The 15,503-nt window shown below is 40.3% G+C and overlaps 1 protein-coding gene across 1 annotated transcript in view; it reads right to left on the bottom strand.

Moving 5' to 3' along the window:
• Positions 1-15,503, bottom strand: part of PLCH1 (phospholipase C eta 1) — a 234,914-nt gene that overhangs the window by 61,930 nt on the left and 157,481 nt on the right. The window contains exons 9-10 of the mRNA XM_029214972.1: positions 9,195-9,315; positions 4,788-4,959 (exon numbers count right to left, since the gene is read on the bottom strand). Of these exons, the coding sequence (XP_029070805.1) occupies positions 4,788-4,959; positions 9,195-9,315 (293 nt within the window). The remainder of the gene's footprint in view (positions 1-4,787; positions 4,960-9,194; positions 9,316-15,503) is intronic.

The raw sequence follows: 15,503 nt of genomic DNA, 5'->3' as shown, positions 1-15,503 counted from the left end.
ATGGGAGCTGTTTAATGAGTATGGAGTTTTGGTTTTGCAAGAAAAGAGTTCTGTACATGGCAATGCGAATGTACTTGACACAGCTGAACTGTACACTTAAAAATGGTTAAGATGGTAGGTAAGTTTTATGTATGTTGTATTTTACCACAATTAAAAATAATTTTTAAAAATTGAAAAATGAAAATAGACTGTCATACTGAGTGAAGTAAGTCAGACAGAGAAAGAGAAATACTGTATGATATCAATGCGGAATCTAAAAAGAAACGATACAAATGAACTTATATAAAACAGAAACATCTCATAGACTTAGAGAACAAACTTATGGTTATGGGGATCGGGGAGCAGGGGAAGAGACAGTTAGGGAGTGTGGGATTGACATGTACACACTAATACATTTAAAATGGATAAGCAACAAGGACCTACTGTATAGCACAGGGAACTCTGCTCATATTATGTAACAACCTAAATGGGAAAAGAATTTGAAAAAGAATAGATACATGTGTATGTATAAATGAATCACTCTGCTGTACACCTGAAACTATCACAACATTGTTAATCAACTATTCTCCAGTATAAAGTAAAAAGTTTTTTTTTTTTAAAAAGAAAAATGAAAATAAAATTTGTTATCTCCTTGCCAATCATTACTTCAGACTGACTTGAAGGCAGATCGCTTGAATTAGGGGCAAAGCAAAGGGAGAAGAGACTTTCAAGAAAAGGCAGTTTTATGACTTCCAATTAAATACAATTAATTAGGGATACTATATTTGCAAGTAAAAATCAGACCAGGCTTCTGTTCGAGAATATATGACTCGTCATAAACAGGCATCACCCCATCCCATGTCCTTAGAGAAGCTTGTTCTCCTGAGCTGGTTAAACGCGCCCTTCTCTCCTGCTGGTTGTGTCCTCTGCACTGACCAGACCTGCTTTTATGGACAATGCAATGACGCTCCTGCCCAGCCAGAACATGCCCCTCACAACCACTCACCAACACACTTTAGGAATCAGGGGCTTTTGGACAACAAGGGGGAATTCTTATAACAAAATGGTAGAAAACCCAAGTTATAGAATTATATGCACATTATGATCTCAATGATATATAAAAATTCAGGGAAAAAAATCTGGCAAGAAATATGGTCAATTATTAGGAGTATGAATCTCTGGGTAACAGCATTATGGGTGATAGTTATTTTCTCCTTTTCTACATTTCCCAATTTATATTCAGAAAAAGTAAAAGTAAATAAAAAGCAGAAGAAGGAGGCATGGCCCAGGAGCCTGATAAGGGCTTCCAGGACGGCTAATCGTCTGTATCAGTAAAAGCATCTTACTTGTAAGCAGAAAGGAATATTAATAGGAAATTGAATCACTCCCAGAATCTTGGGGAGCAGAGAGGGCAGAACCAGACTCTGTGGCTAAGGGACCAAGGTCATTGTGGTAGACAGCCTCTAAAATACCCACAACGGTTCCTACCTCTTGGTATTCATGTACTTCTATAATCCCTTCCCCTTGAGTGTGGGCTGGACCTAGTGACCCCATTGAATGAATGGAATACAGCAAAAGCATAAAGATGGGGGAAATTCTTTAAACGTGGAAGGATGTTCATGTGCTTGGCAGCCAAATATAATGATAAATTTCTAAATATCATCCCAGACTACTACCCAGGCTGATCTTCTCTAAACCAGAGCTCCAGTGACTTCTGTTATATATTCCTGCTCTTCACACCATGACTGGCCCACCTTCAGCACTCTGGATCTTCCCCTCATCCACTTCTCCTCCCTCCACAGGGCCACCAGCACAGTCAGATTTTCAGAGAACTCTCCCTCCCAGTTTCCTGTATCTTCCCTGATACCCAAAGCTCTTGACCTAAAGGGCTTGGCAAAGAGATAAATTTAAAGCTGGTTAAATCATTTATGTAATGAAAACAAAATCTATATTAAGAATCCAAACTCTTAGAATTTGAATACTTAAATATTTTCTTCAACTTACAAAAGGATTGTTATAGGTTTAAAAAGGTGGTATTTAATTTGCCTTCATACCCCTATGTAATATACTTCTTATTTGTATGTGCTATCTGCAAAGTGAAAACTACATTCTTTTCCACAGGAATATATGTAGCTATAGATATATAAATATGGCACTAAGCTTCAAAACCCCTTTACTTAAATGTGGCAGTAGGTGGGGAAGCAAGGAGAGAAAGTTGCCATCTAGAGTATTCACAAGGCGCCCTCATTTTCAGTCCTTTCAAAATCCCATTAAAAGATATCAGGTGGCTTCTCTGGTGGCTCAGTGGTTGAGAGTCCGCCTGCCGATGCAGGGGACATGGGTTCGTGCCCCGGTCCGGGAAGATCCCACATGCTGCGGGGTGGCTAGGCCCGTGAGCCATGGCCGCTGAGCCTGCGTGTCCGGAGCCTGTGCTCCGCAACTGGAGAGGCCACAACAGTGAGAGGCCCGCGTACCGCAAAAAAAAAAAAAAAAAAAAAAAAAGATATCAGGGCCATATCTTCTGCCAGCTTTTTCCACATTCATGGTCTTTGAAAGATACCTTATACAGGCAGATAGGAAGAAAAGCAACACCACAGAGCACTGTTTCTTAACGCCTCTTATGAAGAGTGTTACGCCTGAGGAAAATTATAGAATAAACTTAGGTAGAATTTTATGAACTTAACAGTGGTCCAGTGTAAACAAAGAATGGCCTAGGAGTCCCCTTCTGATCTACATACTATTTCATGTGGGAGTCACACTCAAGAATTAGATTAATTTCTCCATGGTACATGGAAATATTTCTAGAGACTGGAACCATAGCCATCTCTTAGCTTTTAGCTGCATGGACAGCAGTAACTGCTCTATGACACATCTGTAAAAGTAAAATGCTTGGACCAGATAAGTTTTCTTTCGGTAATGAGCCTATGGAAAATTACTAAGTTAGTTATTATTTTTGTTCAAAAGCAAATTTTTGTTTCATTTTTAGGAGATACATACACACACAGTTGGCCCTCCTTACCCAAGGGTTGGTTGAATCCGCAGATGTGAAGAGCCAACTGTACTAGGCCATTTCATATGAGGGGCTTGAGCATTGTGGATTTGGAACCAATCCTGTGGGTACTGAGGGACTAGTATATATCTGTGTGTGTGTGTGTGTGTGTGTGTGTGTGTGTGTATACACACAAGGTTGGAAGGTTTGTGTGTTACAGTTATAATAATAAACAACTTGCCCATCTCCAAAGTGGTAAGTAGCCATTCAAATGCTGCCTTTTGGATCACAGATTGCTCTGATGCTAAAGGAACTTAGGAAAATCAGTTCCCTTTTTGTTGTTTCAAATGGGAGTGTGTGGGTCCAGAGATCTAAGAAATCTCCTTAAAGTTTGGAGAAGGTTACTACCAGCAAATGGACTGCAGTTTCTTTGAAACACCCACAGCCCACATTGTTGCCACTCCTTCCAACGAGTGGCTCAGGTCTTCTGGCTTCAATTCATCCTGGTGCCCACTAGCCCTAGGGCATTCTATGCCCAATGATCCAAAGCCCAGTTATGCACAAGGGATTCAATGAGTTCGTATCAAATATTCCTTAAGTTCCACTGTCCAAATGAGAAGTATTTCAATCAGATGGACTCATTCTGCGTTTAACCTTCTGACGCTTGGCTAAAGACCATTTGGGAACATGGAAACATTTACAAGGCTATAAAGCTGACACTGAGCTTTCTAACCTAGCAATCAGTTTTCACCACAAGAGACTGCGTTAGCAAGACTTCAGGAAAATTGACCTTAACATTATTTCTCACATTATATAATTGGAGCTTTTATTCAAAATGCTTTCACACGTACAAATGCCCAATGACACCCCTTTGATGGATTCAGCCTATAACTCTCATTTAACTGATAGAAAAACAGGTTTTGACCCATTCTAAAGATGAATACTTTACATCTTTCCCATGTGCTGTCCTCTCTTAAAGCCCCAGTTAAAGTCTTGCTATGAAATTACACAATCTGACTTTCCTGTGCCTCCTCTGTGATATTTGGTTTTTGTACACACCCTTTTTAAGTAAAATATAACCCCGTTTGATCATTAATACTCTACTGCTTTTCCTTAGGTTTTTAGTCTCAAAACAATACAACTATCCAAGATGCTTTTAGTCCAAATACACAAAATTAACTGGAATTAAATAAAATCACATCAGCGATCTGAGAACACAATGAGCTGTCTTTCTGGCTATTCCTTGCATTAATAATATGCATTTCAGGTAGTAAGTTTTCTCCCTCAGAAGATCTGTTTATGAAATGCCATTCTATTCACCTACTGCTCCTCTGCCTACACACGAATCCTATGGGGCACAGTGTCTGAACGTGTGCTCCACTTTGAAGTGAGCTCTTCTCACTTACATAACCAAGGCTGACCAACCATGAAGACTTTTTTTGACAGACAGTTATTGGAGCTTGAAATGGCAGAGAAGAATCTGAAAGAAATGCTTTTGGATACGGACACATGTAATCCAGGCCTCCCATACACAGACCCCTCTCCAGCGTCAACTACTACAGACTAAAATATTCAGTATTTGATTTACAGTACTGAGGTTCTCACTTCATAAAAACAAATCCCAGAATATGTGGCCAGTCAGTAACAAGCTTTTTCTGAAGGTATGACTATAAATAAGTTGGAACAAGGTGCATGCACAAATCTAGACAACCCTTCATATATTGACTATTATTCTCTTGATAAACCAGTTTTCAGTCCTTAAGGGAGGGAGGGCTTAGCAGGTCATTAGTGCCTTTTATTGCATTCCTGAGGTAATTACCTTCACTAGGATTTTGCCTTTCAAACTTTGAGGGCTTGGAAGCTGCTTGGTCTCTCCTGTGTCTACAGATGACAGGTCGAGTTTGTCTCGGAATATTCCTTTCAGGTACTGAGCAATTTTCCTTTGCTGCTGGACACTGCAGTGATTCTCGATAGACAGTATGACCGGGAACCTGAGAGAACAGCAGTACATTGTAAAGGTGTTGAGTACAGCAACTCACAGGGACTTTTGAAAATTATTCTGTATTCATTATGTTCTTACAAGCCTAGTGACAGTATTTGTGAGAGAGGTGATAATTAAAATGCTTCTAAAATGAAAAAGATGAGAGATGAATTAAAAAAAAAATTCCTCTGGCCAAATATATTTTACCAGGCATAAGGGGTGAACAAAATACCAATCCATATGAGATGACTTAGTCTAATATTTTGTAGCTCTCTCTCTCCCTCACACACACATGCACACACACAGTACATATATTTTGTCTCTTTTACAAGAAAAAATAAAAGAGAAAATTTTGAGAGATAAGAAACCTAAAGAAAGAAAACTCATAAGGTAATTTTGTCTTGTTTACTCAAAAGTCTAGAAACATCTAGGAGACCACTATCATTAAATGAAGATATTTACTCTAAAAATATATATTCAACACACAGCTTGAAAATTACTATTGAGGATAAAATAACACAATGGAATTTTGTGTTTTATAGCGTCCTATGTCAGGTATTTCAAAATCATTTGTATAGAATTATATACTAGTCTTTACTTTCAGAAAGGAAAAAAAAAAAGTCAAGCATTCACTCTCCTCCAGCACTCAGGGCTCTGTGCAGAGAATGTGAGACCCCAATGGAGCGATTAGTACAGACAGCCTTAGGAACCAGCAACAATTCCATGACCTTACTCCTCTTCTGACTTTGTTTTTTCCTCAGAAAAACAAATTAAGGCTTATTTTCATTTTTTTTCTAGTTTCCATCACATATCTTCTGAAGTACTAGGCAATATATTTTTTTCTGAAATAGACACACCAATATTTAACTTGCCTAATATGTCTATATGGAGAAAAAATTTTATTTATGCGCTTGTATGAGAAGCACAAACTCCACAATACAGGCTGTGACCTCCTGAAATTACATTCTTTCCTCATTAGTAAACCTGATGCCAGAGGTAATACGAGAGATGAACCTTTGTGACTGAGGTCGGTTTGGTTACCGGACTATAATCTGTTTGCTCCTGGGTCCTCACATGGTTTTTACCCCAGAGTGTTAGAAAGAAAGAAAAACAGCAGACTAGCAGCCCTGAGTTGTCTGCACAGTCACATCAGGGAGTTCTAGCAATGGATTTTTAAATTATCAATCTGTTTATAAAAAGGCTATCAGTGTCTAATGATGCTTGGTGTATGAAGCAGTGCTTCTCAACAGGGGCTAGGGCGACTGTGTGGCGCTCCTTCCAAAGGGACGTTTGTCAACGTCTGAAGACATTTTTGGTGGTCACAATGCTGGGGATGGGGGCTGCTACTGGTGTTTAGTGAGTAGAAGTCACGAATTTGCTCACCATCCTGCAATACACAAGACAGTTCCCCATAACAAAGAATTATCTGATCCAAAATGTCAATAGTGCCAAGGTTGAGAAACCCTGGTGTAAATATGCAACTAAGGACTTCCCTGGTGGTCCAGTGGTTAAGACGCTGCCCTTCCACTCACGGGTCGTGGGTTCGATCCCTGGTCAGGGAAGTTCCATGTGTGGTGTGTTGAAGCCAAAAAAAACCCACACATGAAACAAAACAAAACATTTTCAGTTTGGGACTTCCCCGGCAGTCCAGTGGTTAAGACTCTGCACGTCCACTGTAGGGGGTTGAGAGTTCAATCCCTGGTTGGGGAACTAAGATACCACATGCTGGGTGGCACGGCCAGAAAAAAAAAAAAAAGATGCAACTAGAACTTAAAGCTGCACTTTTAAAATGTGCTAAACAAGCTTATTAATTGTTTTAATTTGAAGTGCTTTTCTCCTAAGGATCCCCAGACTTTAAGTAAGCATAGTCAAGTCACCAGAGGGTCCTCCGAAGTACATAGACAGCAGGTCTTCTCAATGCCCTACTTCACATGTTGGAAAATAACGGCAAATCACTTCATCAACTTGGCTAAGATTAGTAGCAATCAGGGTAAAAAGACCCATCAGAATTTAGTACTCGGATTCTTCCATGTGGAAGTCACCACAAACCAAACCTGCTATGCAGCAAGTGTCTCTTATCAGAACAGCATTTTAACTTCATATTTAATTAATGAGAAGACGAAATGTTAGAAATTTTAAAGGTTACTAATGTCTATAAAATTAATTTTATGCAATTGTAATTTTAATTTTCCTTTTTTAATGCAAAAATCATTTCTTGAATGTCTGGTATATTGCAGGCACTGGCTAGGCAATAAAGAATGAATAAGGGGGAGTTCTCTGGTGGCCTCATGGTTAGGATCCTGGGCTTTCACTGCTGGGGCCCAGGTTCAGTGCCTGGCTGGGGAACTGAGATCCTGTAAGACGCACATAGCAGCCAAAAAAAAAAGGCGGGGGGGGGGGGGAATAAAGTTTTATTTTTAATTTCTTTTAAAAATGAATGAATAAGACATAGCCACATATGTTCAAGGAGTTCATGGTCCTAACTACTTAAAAGGAGGCAAGTCACCAACAATTGCAAGAAGGTGCTGTATGATATGATAGAAATATGTTGAGTGCTAAGAACAGCGAAAAGAAGCATTTAAATCAGTTGTAGTATTGGTAAGTTTGCCAGAGGGACAATGCCTAAGCAGTCTTCTAGGATGAGCAAGAATTGGGCAGGTGGAAAAATGGAGATGAGTGTTTCGAACAGAGAGAACGGCACAAGTGAGGGTAGTGTCTGTGAAAGCACTGAGATCCCCAGGGACTCCGGAAGACAGTCAGTGACGGCAGAAGCCCCAGTCTCTGTGGAGCAACAGTGGAAGACAACACTGGAAGAGCAGGAAGAGGCCAGGCCTTGAAGGGCACGGAATGCATGACCATGAACAACAGGGAGTCTTTGAAGGACTTTAAGAATTACAACATCAGGGCTTCCCTGGTGGCGCAGTGGTTGAGAGTCTGCCTGCCGATGCAGGGGGACACGGGTTCGTGCCCCGGTCTGGGAAGATCCCACGTGCCGCGGAGCGGCTACGCCCGTGAGCCATGGCCGCTGAGCCTGCGCGTCTGGAGCCCGTGCTCCGCAACGGGAGAGGCCACAACAGTGAGCGGCCCGTGTACCGCAAAGAAAAAAAAAAAAAAGAATTACAACATCAGCTTATATTTTCAGAAAGAAACATACTACACCAGCGTGGAGGATAAACCAAAGAGAAATGAAAATGAAGAGAAGGCAGTGGAGTCAAAAGATACTTTAGCAACTAGAATTGAAAAGATTGGCTGAATCGAGAGTGGACTCCCAGTTTCTAGGTAAAGCCATTGGTAAACAGTGCTACCCTCCTAACTAGAAGGAAATGGAGTAAGAGGAAGCTTGGCAGAATGAAATGCTGAGTTCAGTTTGGGGTGGAGGCCCCGTGCTGGTAGGAGTCTTATCCTCGCTCAGTGTTGAGGCTCCCCAAACCTATTATAGTATGCCTGGCTTAGAGTGGGCAACTTTAAATATCTAAGTAAATGTCTGAATAAATAATGAAATTTGTTAATTTTCAGGTACCTATGGGATACTCAGATGAATTTGTAGTAAGAATCTTTCAATATACCTCTGAAACTTAGGGAAAACATTCTGGATATATAATGGGCAAATAACCAAAAAGTAGACCAAGGACAACAACTTAGGAAATAGTGACTATTAAAGGAATGAGGAAATGGACTAGAAGACCGTAGGCTAAAAAAAGAGGTCGAGAAGCAATGGCAGCAATAGAGGAGAGAATGCTATGATAGAGGCCCCCCAAAAGCAAGTATTAAGGAGAAAATTATCACCATTATCAAATGCCAAGGAGGGGTCAAGTAACATAAGGACCCCAGGCACTTCAGTATACATAGGACATCCAGCAAGTCTGGAAACCAAGATATTATTATTTTATTGTATTGCAATATAATCCCAAGAAGCTATTTATTATGTATAGTAACCTGTGTTTCTAAACTTTATAGACACTCTGTACACCCTGGCTTTAGGAATTTTGAGGTCACTCTTTGTAAGAACATGCTTCAAGGAGGCAACATCTTGAGAGAGAATGGGGTAAGGAATAAAGAGAGCACAAGAAAGTATGTACATGCGGCCCTTGTTTGTTCAGTGTTTTGTTGGGAAGGAAGGAGAGAACCAGGGCAGGAGAAAGCGAGATGTAGACTCCAGGGAAGTGTGTGGCTTGGTGGCCGTGTTACGTCAGGCAGTGCTGCATGTGCCAGCTGAGCCTGGCTCCCAGCTGCTGCTCTACTTACTCGTTCTTCACAAAGGCATGCTTGTTGATGGTCTCCACAACATCTCTGAAGAGGATCTTTGAAGTGAGCGTGTAACCGTGGTGTACGACCGGCTCTCCGTCGGGGCCATCCCAACAGTCAACTGCCAAAAACAGAATGTCACATCAACAACCCAAAGTTTCTGGTGTGTCCTGATAGTTCTGGAAATAGCAGACAAGTATTAAGTTTATTGTTTGAGTTTATACGTATTATGATCATGACAAAGATGACAGACTGAAATGAGTGTTCTGGCATATTTATCAGGATAAGGAATTAGAGATTATAAATGATTTACTGCAAGTAAATCTGCTTATAGTTAACAATGAGGTCATATACACAAGCAGCTTAGCCTTTACCAAGAACTCTCATCAGAAACTGCTCTAAATCCAACCGAGTATGCCTGAGCATAGTGATATTTCTTAACAGGTTGTTTCTCTATTTTACTTCTTCTTATTCAGTTTACTATAGTCTTTCAATGTTTCAATGACCCTCTCAAATCAGTAACAGGGTTTTTCATCATTGTCCTCCTAAACTCATTATGTTTCCATTAGATTTATTTCCATTTGATTAATTCGACAGTAGTTCTAAAATAGCATTGACTTCTTAACTTCGAATCTTCAGGCCCTGCTAAGATTTATGTGCATATGGGCAAATGATTTAATAATTTAAAGTGTTGCTTCCCCATCCATAAAAGGAACGCTAAGAACAGGACCTGAATCATAAGTCTGAGTGATTTATAAGTACATGAAAAGTTGATTATAAACCTGCATGGCACACAGTAATCATTATTGTTATTAATACTATTGATACTGTTATGTGTATGGACAACCTCACTGACCCCCAGCTGGAGAAAGACAACAGCTTCCTCACCATCCTCCCCAACTTAGAGTTTGCCTTCCCTTGTTTTATACTTTGCCACCAGACTAATTTCTCAAAACACTGCTTTCTCCATGTCACTACTTTGCTCAAAAGCCTACTCAGTGCATAACATAGCATCCAACACATAGTATGTACTCAATAGGTCTATGTTAAATTTATTAACAAAACAACTTACAGCAGCTCCTGCCTGCTTAACCCCAGGGCCCCTGTCTCTGGCACTAGAGACTGGCTAGCCATTCAACTAAGCCTGTTTTCTCTCTCGCCCTAGCTCACAGCTAGACTACAGTTCCCAGCCTTCCCTTTCAGCAGGACATGGCCATTGAAATGTGGGCAGAAATGATGTGCACCACTTCCAGGTCTGCTTTATGAAACCCTGCCCTCACAGTTATCCATGCCCTCTCTTCTGCTGTGAGTTTGGAAGTCATGTGCTGAAGATGGCACAGACACAGAAGGAAAGAGCCTGTACCCCTAAATCACTACTTGAAAGAGTCACCCGTTAAGAACAGCTATTTCAGACTTCACATAAGAAATAAACTTCAGTTGTTTTAGGGCACAGAGATTTAGGCTTAACTGTTAAAGAAACTAGTTAATTAATACCTTAGTTCCTGTTTGACAAGTCAAACTTATTTTCTCCTACTTGCAACCTCACAGACTTATTCTTCCAGTTAGGCAAGGTTCCTCACATATGATCCTACTTCCATGCCTTTGCTTCTTTCATTTAAGGTCAACTGAAGTGCCCTCTTTCACTTTGCTTATCTCAATCTCAACCAAGGGTCAAATCCTTGATTAAGGATTTAGATCCTAAACCAGGATCCCCCATAGAATTTTGCCAGCTCTCATGACATTGCCCTTCCTCATGACAGGGTGTCACAAATTCAAATACCAACAAGAACCTAGCAGGTCACATAAATAAATGTAGCAGCCCAACAGGAAATGTGTGTCTAAATGAGGTAACTATTTCTCACTGTCAGTCAATCATTCCAAAGTAGGAATAAGGACCCAGTTACCAGATCTGAGAAAAGTCAAAGGTCTCTTTCCTCTCTCTTTCTGTCTCTCTCTCTCTCTAGATAGATGAGAGTTGGGGGGGAGGGTTTCTGTTCCCTAACTAATACAGTTACATATATCAATTAAATACTGCCTATTAAAATATCCTTGGGGGGGGAATGGAAAAAGGAAAAGGAGAAAGTACTTTCAAGGTTAAAACCATAGGAATACTGGAAACAAAGTTTAAGAACAAATATTTTGGGATGCTATCATACAGTGTTATACTGTTCCTTTGGGCCTGTAAATGAGGTCAAACATATAAAGGCATCTTCTCGGGAAAGAGGCTCCATCCCTCTTTTGACATGTGTTTGACATTCTTTAATTTGTCTTTGGATATAAGCGTGAAAAGAATAAACAGATGTTTCAAAAGTATGTAACTTAAACAATATACCCCAATTTATACCCCATTTTGGAAGAAAAAGGGCTTAGGAGGGTTTCTCATAAATGAGCTAATATATTTTCAAAAAGAATGCAAAGTAGACGAGGCAATGCCACAGCTGACTTGATGATCATGTACACATAAAAATATCTCTTCATAAGAAACTACTTTGGTAATGAAAGAAGGAGCCCTTTTGCTAACATTTATAACACAGGCAGAATACGCATAGTTGAGGATGGTTCTCCTAACGTTCACTTTTTAGGTCTATTTTATCACTTGTCTGTTAAATGAGGATAGCAACATCCCCAAATGGTGCTGCCATCTGAGCGCGTGGCATCCATAGTCAAGTTCAAATGGCCATGAAGAGCTCCTGTAAGAGCTAGTGCTATGATGAGAATGTTGGCAAAGTAGAAATCCTCTAACCAATTTCCTAGCCACAAAATAGCCAGGCCCATTTTTTCAATCAGACCACATGTTAGAAGCCCCCAAAAGCACCCTGACAAACAGCTGGTCAGATCTGAAGGCCAGCTGAGAGACTAACATGACAGCTTTTCATAGTGGAACTCAAAATGTTTCACCCTGATAGTGCTCCCAGAGATAACAGGAAAAGTTGTAAAACGATTGCAACAGCAATACAACGTCAGTTCCATAATGATAGTGAAAATCCCCTGGACAGAACATCCATATTTATAAAGCAACTAGGGCTGATAATCAAGGGAAAGGAAAGGCCGTGTAAAAAATGTCATCAATCTGATTTGCTGGCAAACCCACTTCACCAACAAAAGACTTACTCGTCTTCCCCAAGACACCATATATATCCTGACCGAGGACATTGTTGCAGCTGAACTAATGGAGATGGAAAACACAGTATTATCAAAATAGAAGCTTGAAAGTGGAGAGATTTTTCAGGTCATAATACCATGAAAGAACTGTCCAGAATCATTACTCTCCATCTCTAAGAACTATACTTGGCAAAAGCTGCTTCAGAAAATTATCTGTGGGACCTGAAATTTTTAATCCATGACCTGCTACATTCTATAAATCAGGTTCTTTAACTCCTAGCTGCAGCTGTTTAAGAATAAAAACAACGTCATCCAGAAGCAAGGTAGATAAAGCACCACTGGGTGTATATAGATTGGTGCCTCCAGGTCCAAGCTTGAAGTGTAAACTAAGATCTTCAAATTACAGGGCTGACAGAAATAGTCAGGAGAGCACGATAAATCACGTTATCAAGTTCTAAAGTCTTCAGGAACATCTAGATATTTAGATGCCAAGCCTAATCACAAGTCAAGCAAATGCCTCCTGTTAAAGCCAACCTCCTCTCTGTGCTGTGCACTGTTCTTCCTAGTCTTCCTTATGTGACCAGATGGCCCTTATTTGATCCCTCGCTTGGGTTGGTCATGTCATTCAATGCGTGTTCTTCCAAAAACCCCAAAGGCTTCCTGGAGAAGCTAAGTGGGGGAGTCAGACAACTTGCGTTCAAATACCAGCTTCCAAGCTTCCTAGCTATGGGACCCTGAGCCACCAACCCTACCCCAAATTGGGGTGCCTTCTTAAGGAGACTATTCCATCTTCCTTAGTGTTGTAAGAATTAAAGAAGGATGTATGGAAAGCACTTAACCAGAACCTAGCCCACAAAAGGGGATGAAATCATGGTGGTTTCCCTGTTCCTTCCCAGTATATTCAAAGCCAAGGTGACAACCATAGTTTCAGACAGGAAACAGAGCAAGTACAAAGTTGACCAAGTCTCCTAGATAAACACAGTATAATGCTTCTTCTCAACAAAACCTTCCAGAAATAGCAGCTTGGCTTTCACTGTCCAGTCACAGATTATTCCAATAGCAAAACTTCAAGCCAAACAACAGAGGAGAAGTTTGCTGATGCAGGCTTGGCGAGGGAGATATTTGAGAGATTGCACGTCCTTTGAAATTATATACAAGCTGTGCGTCTTCTCAGTTTGTGTGAATGTCTGGAGCAAGCAACACCTTTTACACAAGGAGGGCAAAGATCAATAGCTTCTATCACTTTGGTGACTGGCAAAGAGGAAGGAAGAAGGTACAAGGGAAGGCCCATGTTCAATGCCATCTGCTGCACACAATTTCTATAAAGCTACTTTTAAAATTAAAAGATCCTTGAAAAAGCTAAAACTAAAAATTATTTGTGTCTTACTATAAATTATCTTAATCAGATAACTTTCCTTCTTAATAGCCCAAGGAATGCCAGAGAATTAGAGATCTGATTGAGTAAGGAGTTGATCATTAGAACATGGTTAAGCTTGGGTAAGACACTGATTTTGGACAGAGAAATCAAAAAAGAAATGATTGGGCACCTGAAAGACCTGAGAAGCAAAGGAAACAGTACAGGACACAGAAGTAACAAAATTGCAGAACTGCCTGGAGTTGACTTTCACTTCATGGAGTCACCAGAAGTCATTTTCCATATTTGGCCTCCAAGAAAATGTCACCATTTAAAATGATAGGCAACCATCACTCTGAAGCCAATAAGGGTGTGGGCCCTGGCATCTCTATGCATGACAGACTTGTAAAACTGCTTGAGTGCTGAGTGAGCAAATGGCTGAATAATGGCTGAGAACAGAATGTCACCTCAAGACCTTCTGTTGCTCGAAAGGTTTTCCTTTATGCTAACATTTTATAAGCATCTTCATTATCCAGTTGCTTAAGCTACTCAATTCTCAGTCACTACTGTCAGTAGGTGTGCTCTGCGTCTACTGCAAAAATGCCATGTCTTAAATCATACACTTCCAGAGTGCTAAATTGGTAGTGGTCCTAATGGTTCTGTATGCAGACAGTTTTTAATACCTGTCCATTTTCAAAATATGTCAGTTTGCCTTTATAACATTACTACTACTATGACTGTAACATTGCGTCTGCTACTTTTGTAGCAGGAAATCCTTCAAGCCAGAAACTCTCTGACAAAGAAGCGTTCCTCTACTCACCAGTATTATCTCACTGCCCTACTGCTTTATTCATCTCCCTACACTATTCCACCACCCCAAGAACAACTTGCTACCTACTGCTGACTCCCGTATGCTCCCACCAAAAAGCAATTCCCCTTTGCTCCGTGGAATCTCCATTCCAGTGTAAACAAGCCCCATTTCATCATTAGACTCTCTGGAATTCTTCCTCAACCTCCTTATCTTGGTTAACAACCAGTTTACCTGGGAGGATACTACTTCCTTTCTCCACAGATGCTTTTTTTGTATAAATCACAAAATGAGGATGCTACTTTTAAACAACTGTTGTTCTACATTCATTTTTTAAAAATCTCCCCACTTTTAAACCTCACTTTATCCATCTCTGCCTTCCTGGCATCTTCCAAGTGCCTTTTCCGTAGCATTCTTCTTCTACCTAAGTATGTGGTTTACAGTTTTTAATATCCAATTTTTGATCTTTTAATTTTTTAGCTTTGAATCTCCCTGTCAGCATCCTTTGACTTAAAAGTCCATGTGGGCAATCTACCCAATCACTTAACCTTGACCTCAATGACAACAGCTCCTTGCTTCACTCTAATCATGCTCACCCACCACACGCCCTGCATATAGTCATTACCTCAACTATATCCAAAATCCCACCTTGTGATAATAATTCTCTGTTCTTGTTTACGGTATGCGTGATGCCGACATTCTCAGTATTCCTGTTTCTTTGAGTCTTCTAGTTTCTTAACCTCATTTTGTGGCCCCTTCATTTCCTTTCCTAGTTCATGGACCTACTGTCACTCACTTAAAAGAGCTCTCACCAACATCTTGAAGATATTTTATACGACCTGGAAATCCAGAGGCTTGGATCAATTCTAGAATCTGTCTTCACTGCTCCTATACCTAGTCTGTTGGGAATGGGGTGGGGAGCAGTCTGAGCATGCAGATTTTGTATAACAAAAAGACTGTTCTGTTAAAGACTGTTTTTGAAATTAGCTAGGCCTTCCCCAATTTATCTTGTCAACTCCTTACTCATTATTTGCTGATCTTTTTA

This window comes from Monodon monoceros, unplaced genomic scaffold (assembly GCF_005190385.1).
Source record: "Monodon monoceros isolate NGI ecotype Baffin Bay Population unplaced genomic scaffold, NGI_Narwhal_1 Super_Scaffold_11, whole genome shotgun sequence".
In the NCBI taxonomy this organism is placed as follows: Eukaryota; Metazoa; Chordata; class Mammalia; order Artiodactyla; family Monodontidae; genus Monodon; species Monodon monoceros.
The sequence above is the reverse complement of the archived record's forward strand: the minus strand, read 5'-3'. Positions and strand labels throughout refer to the sequence as shown.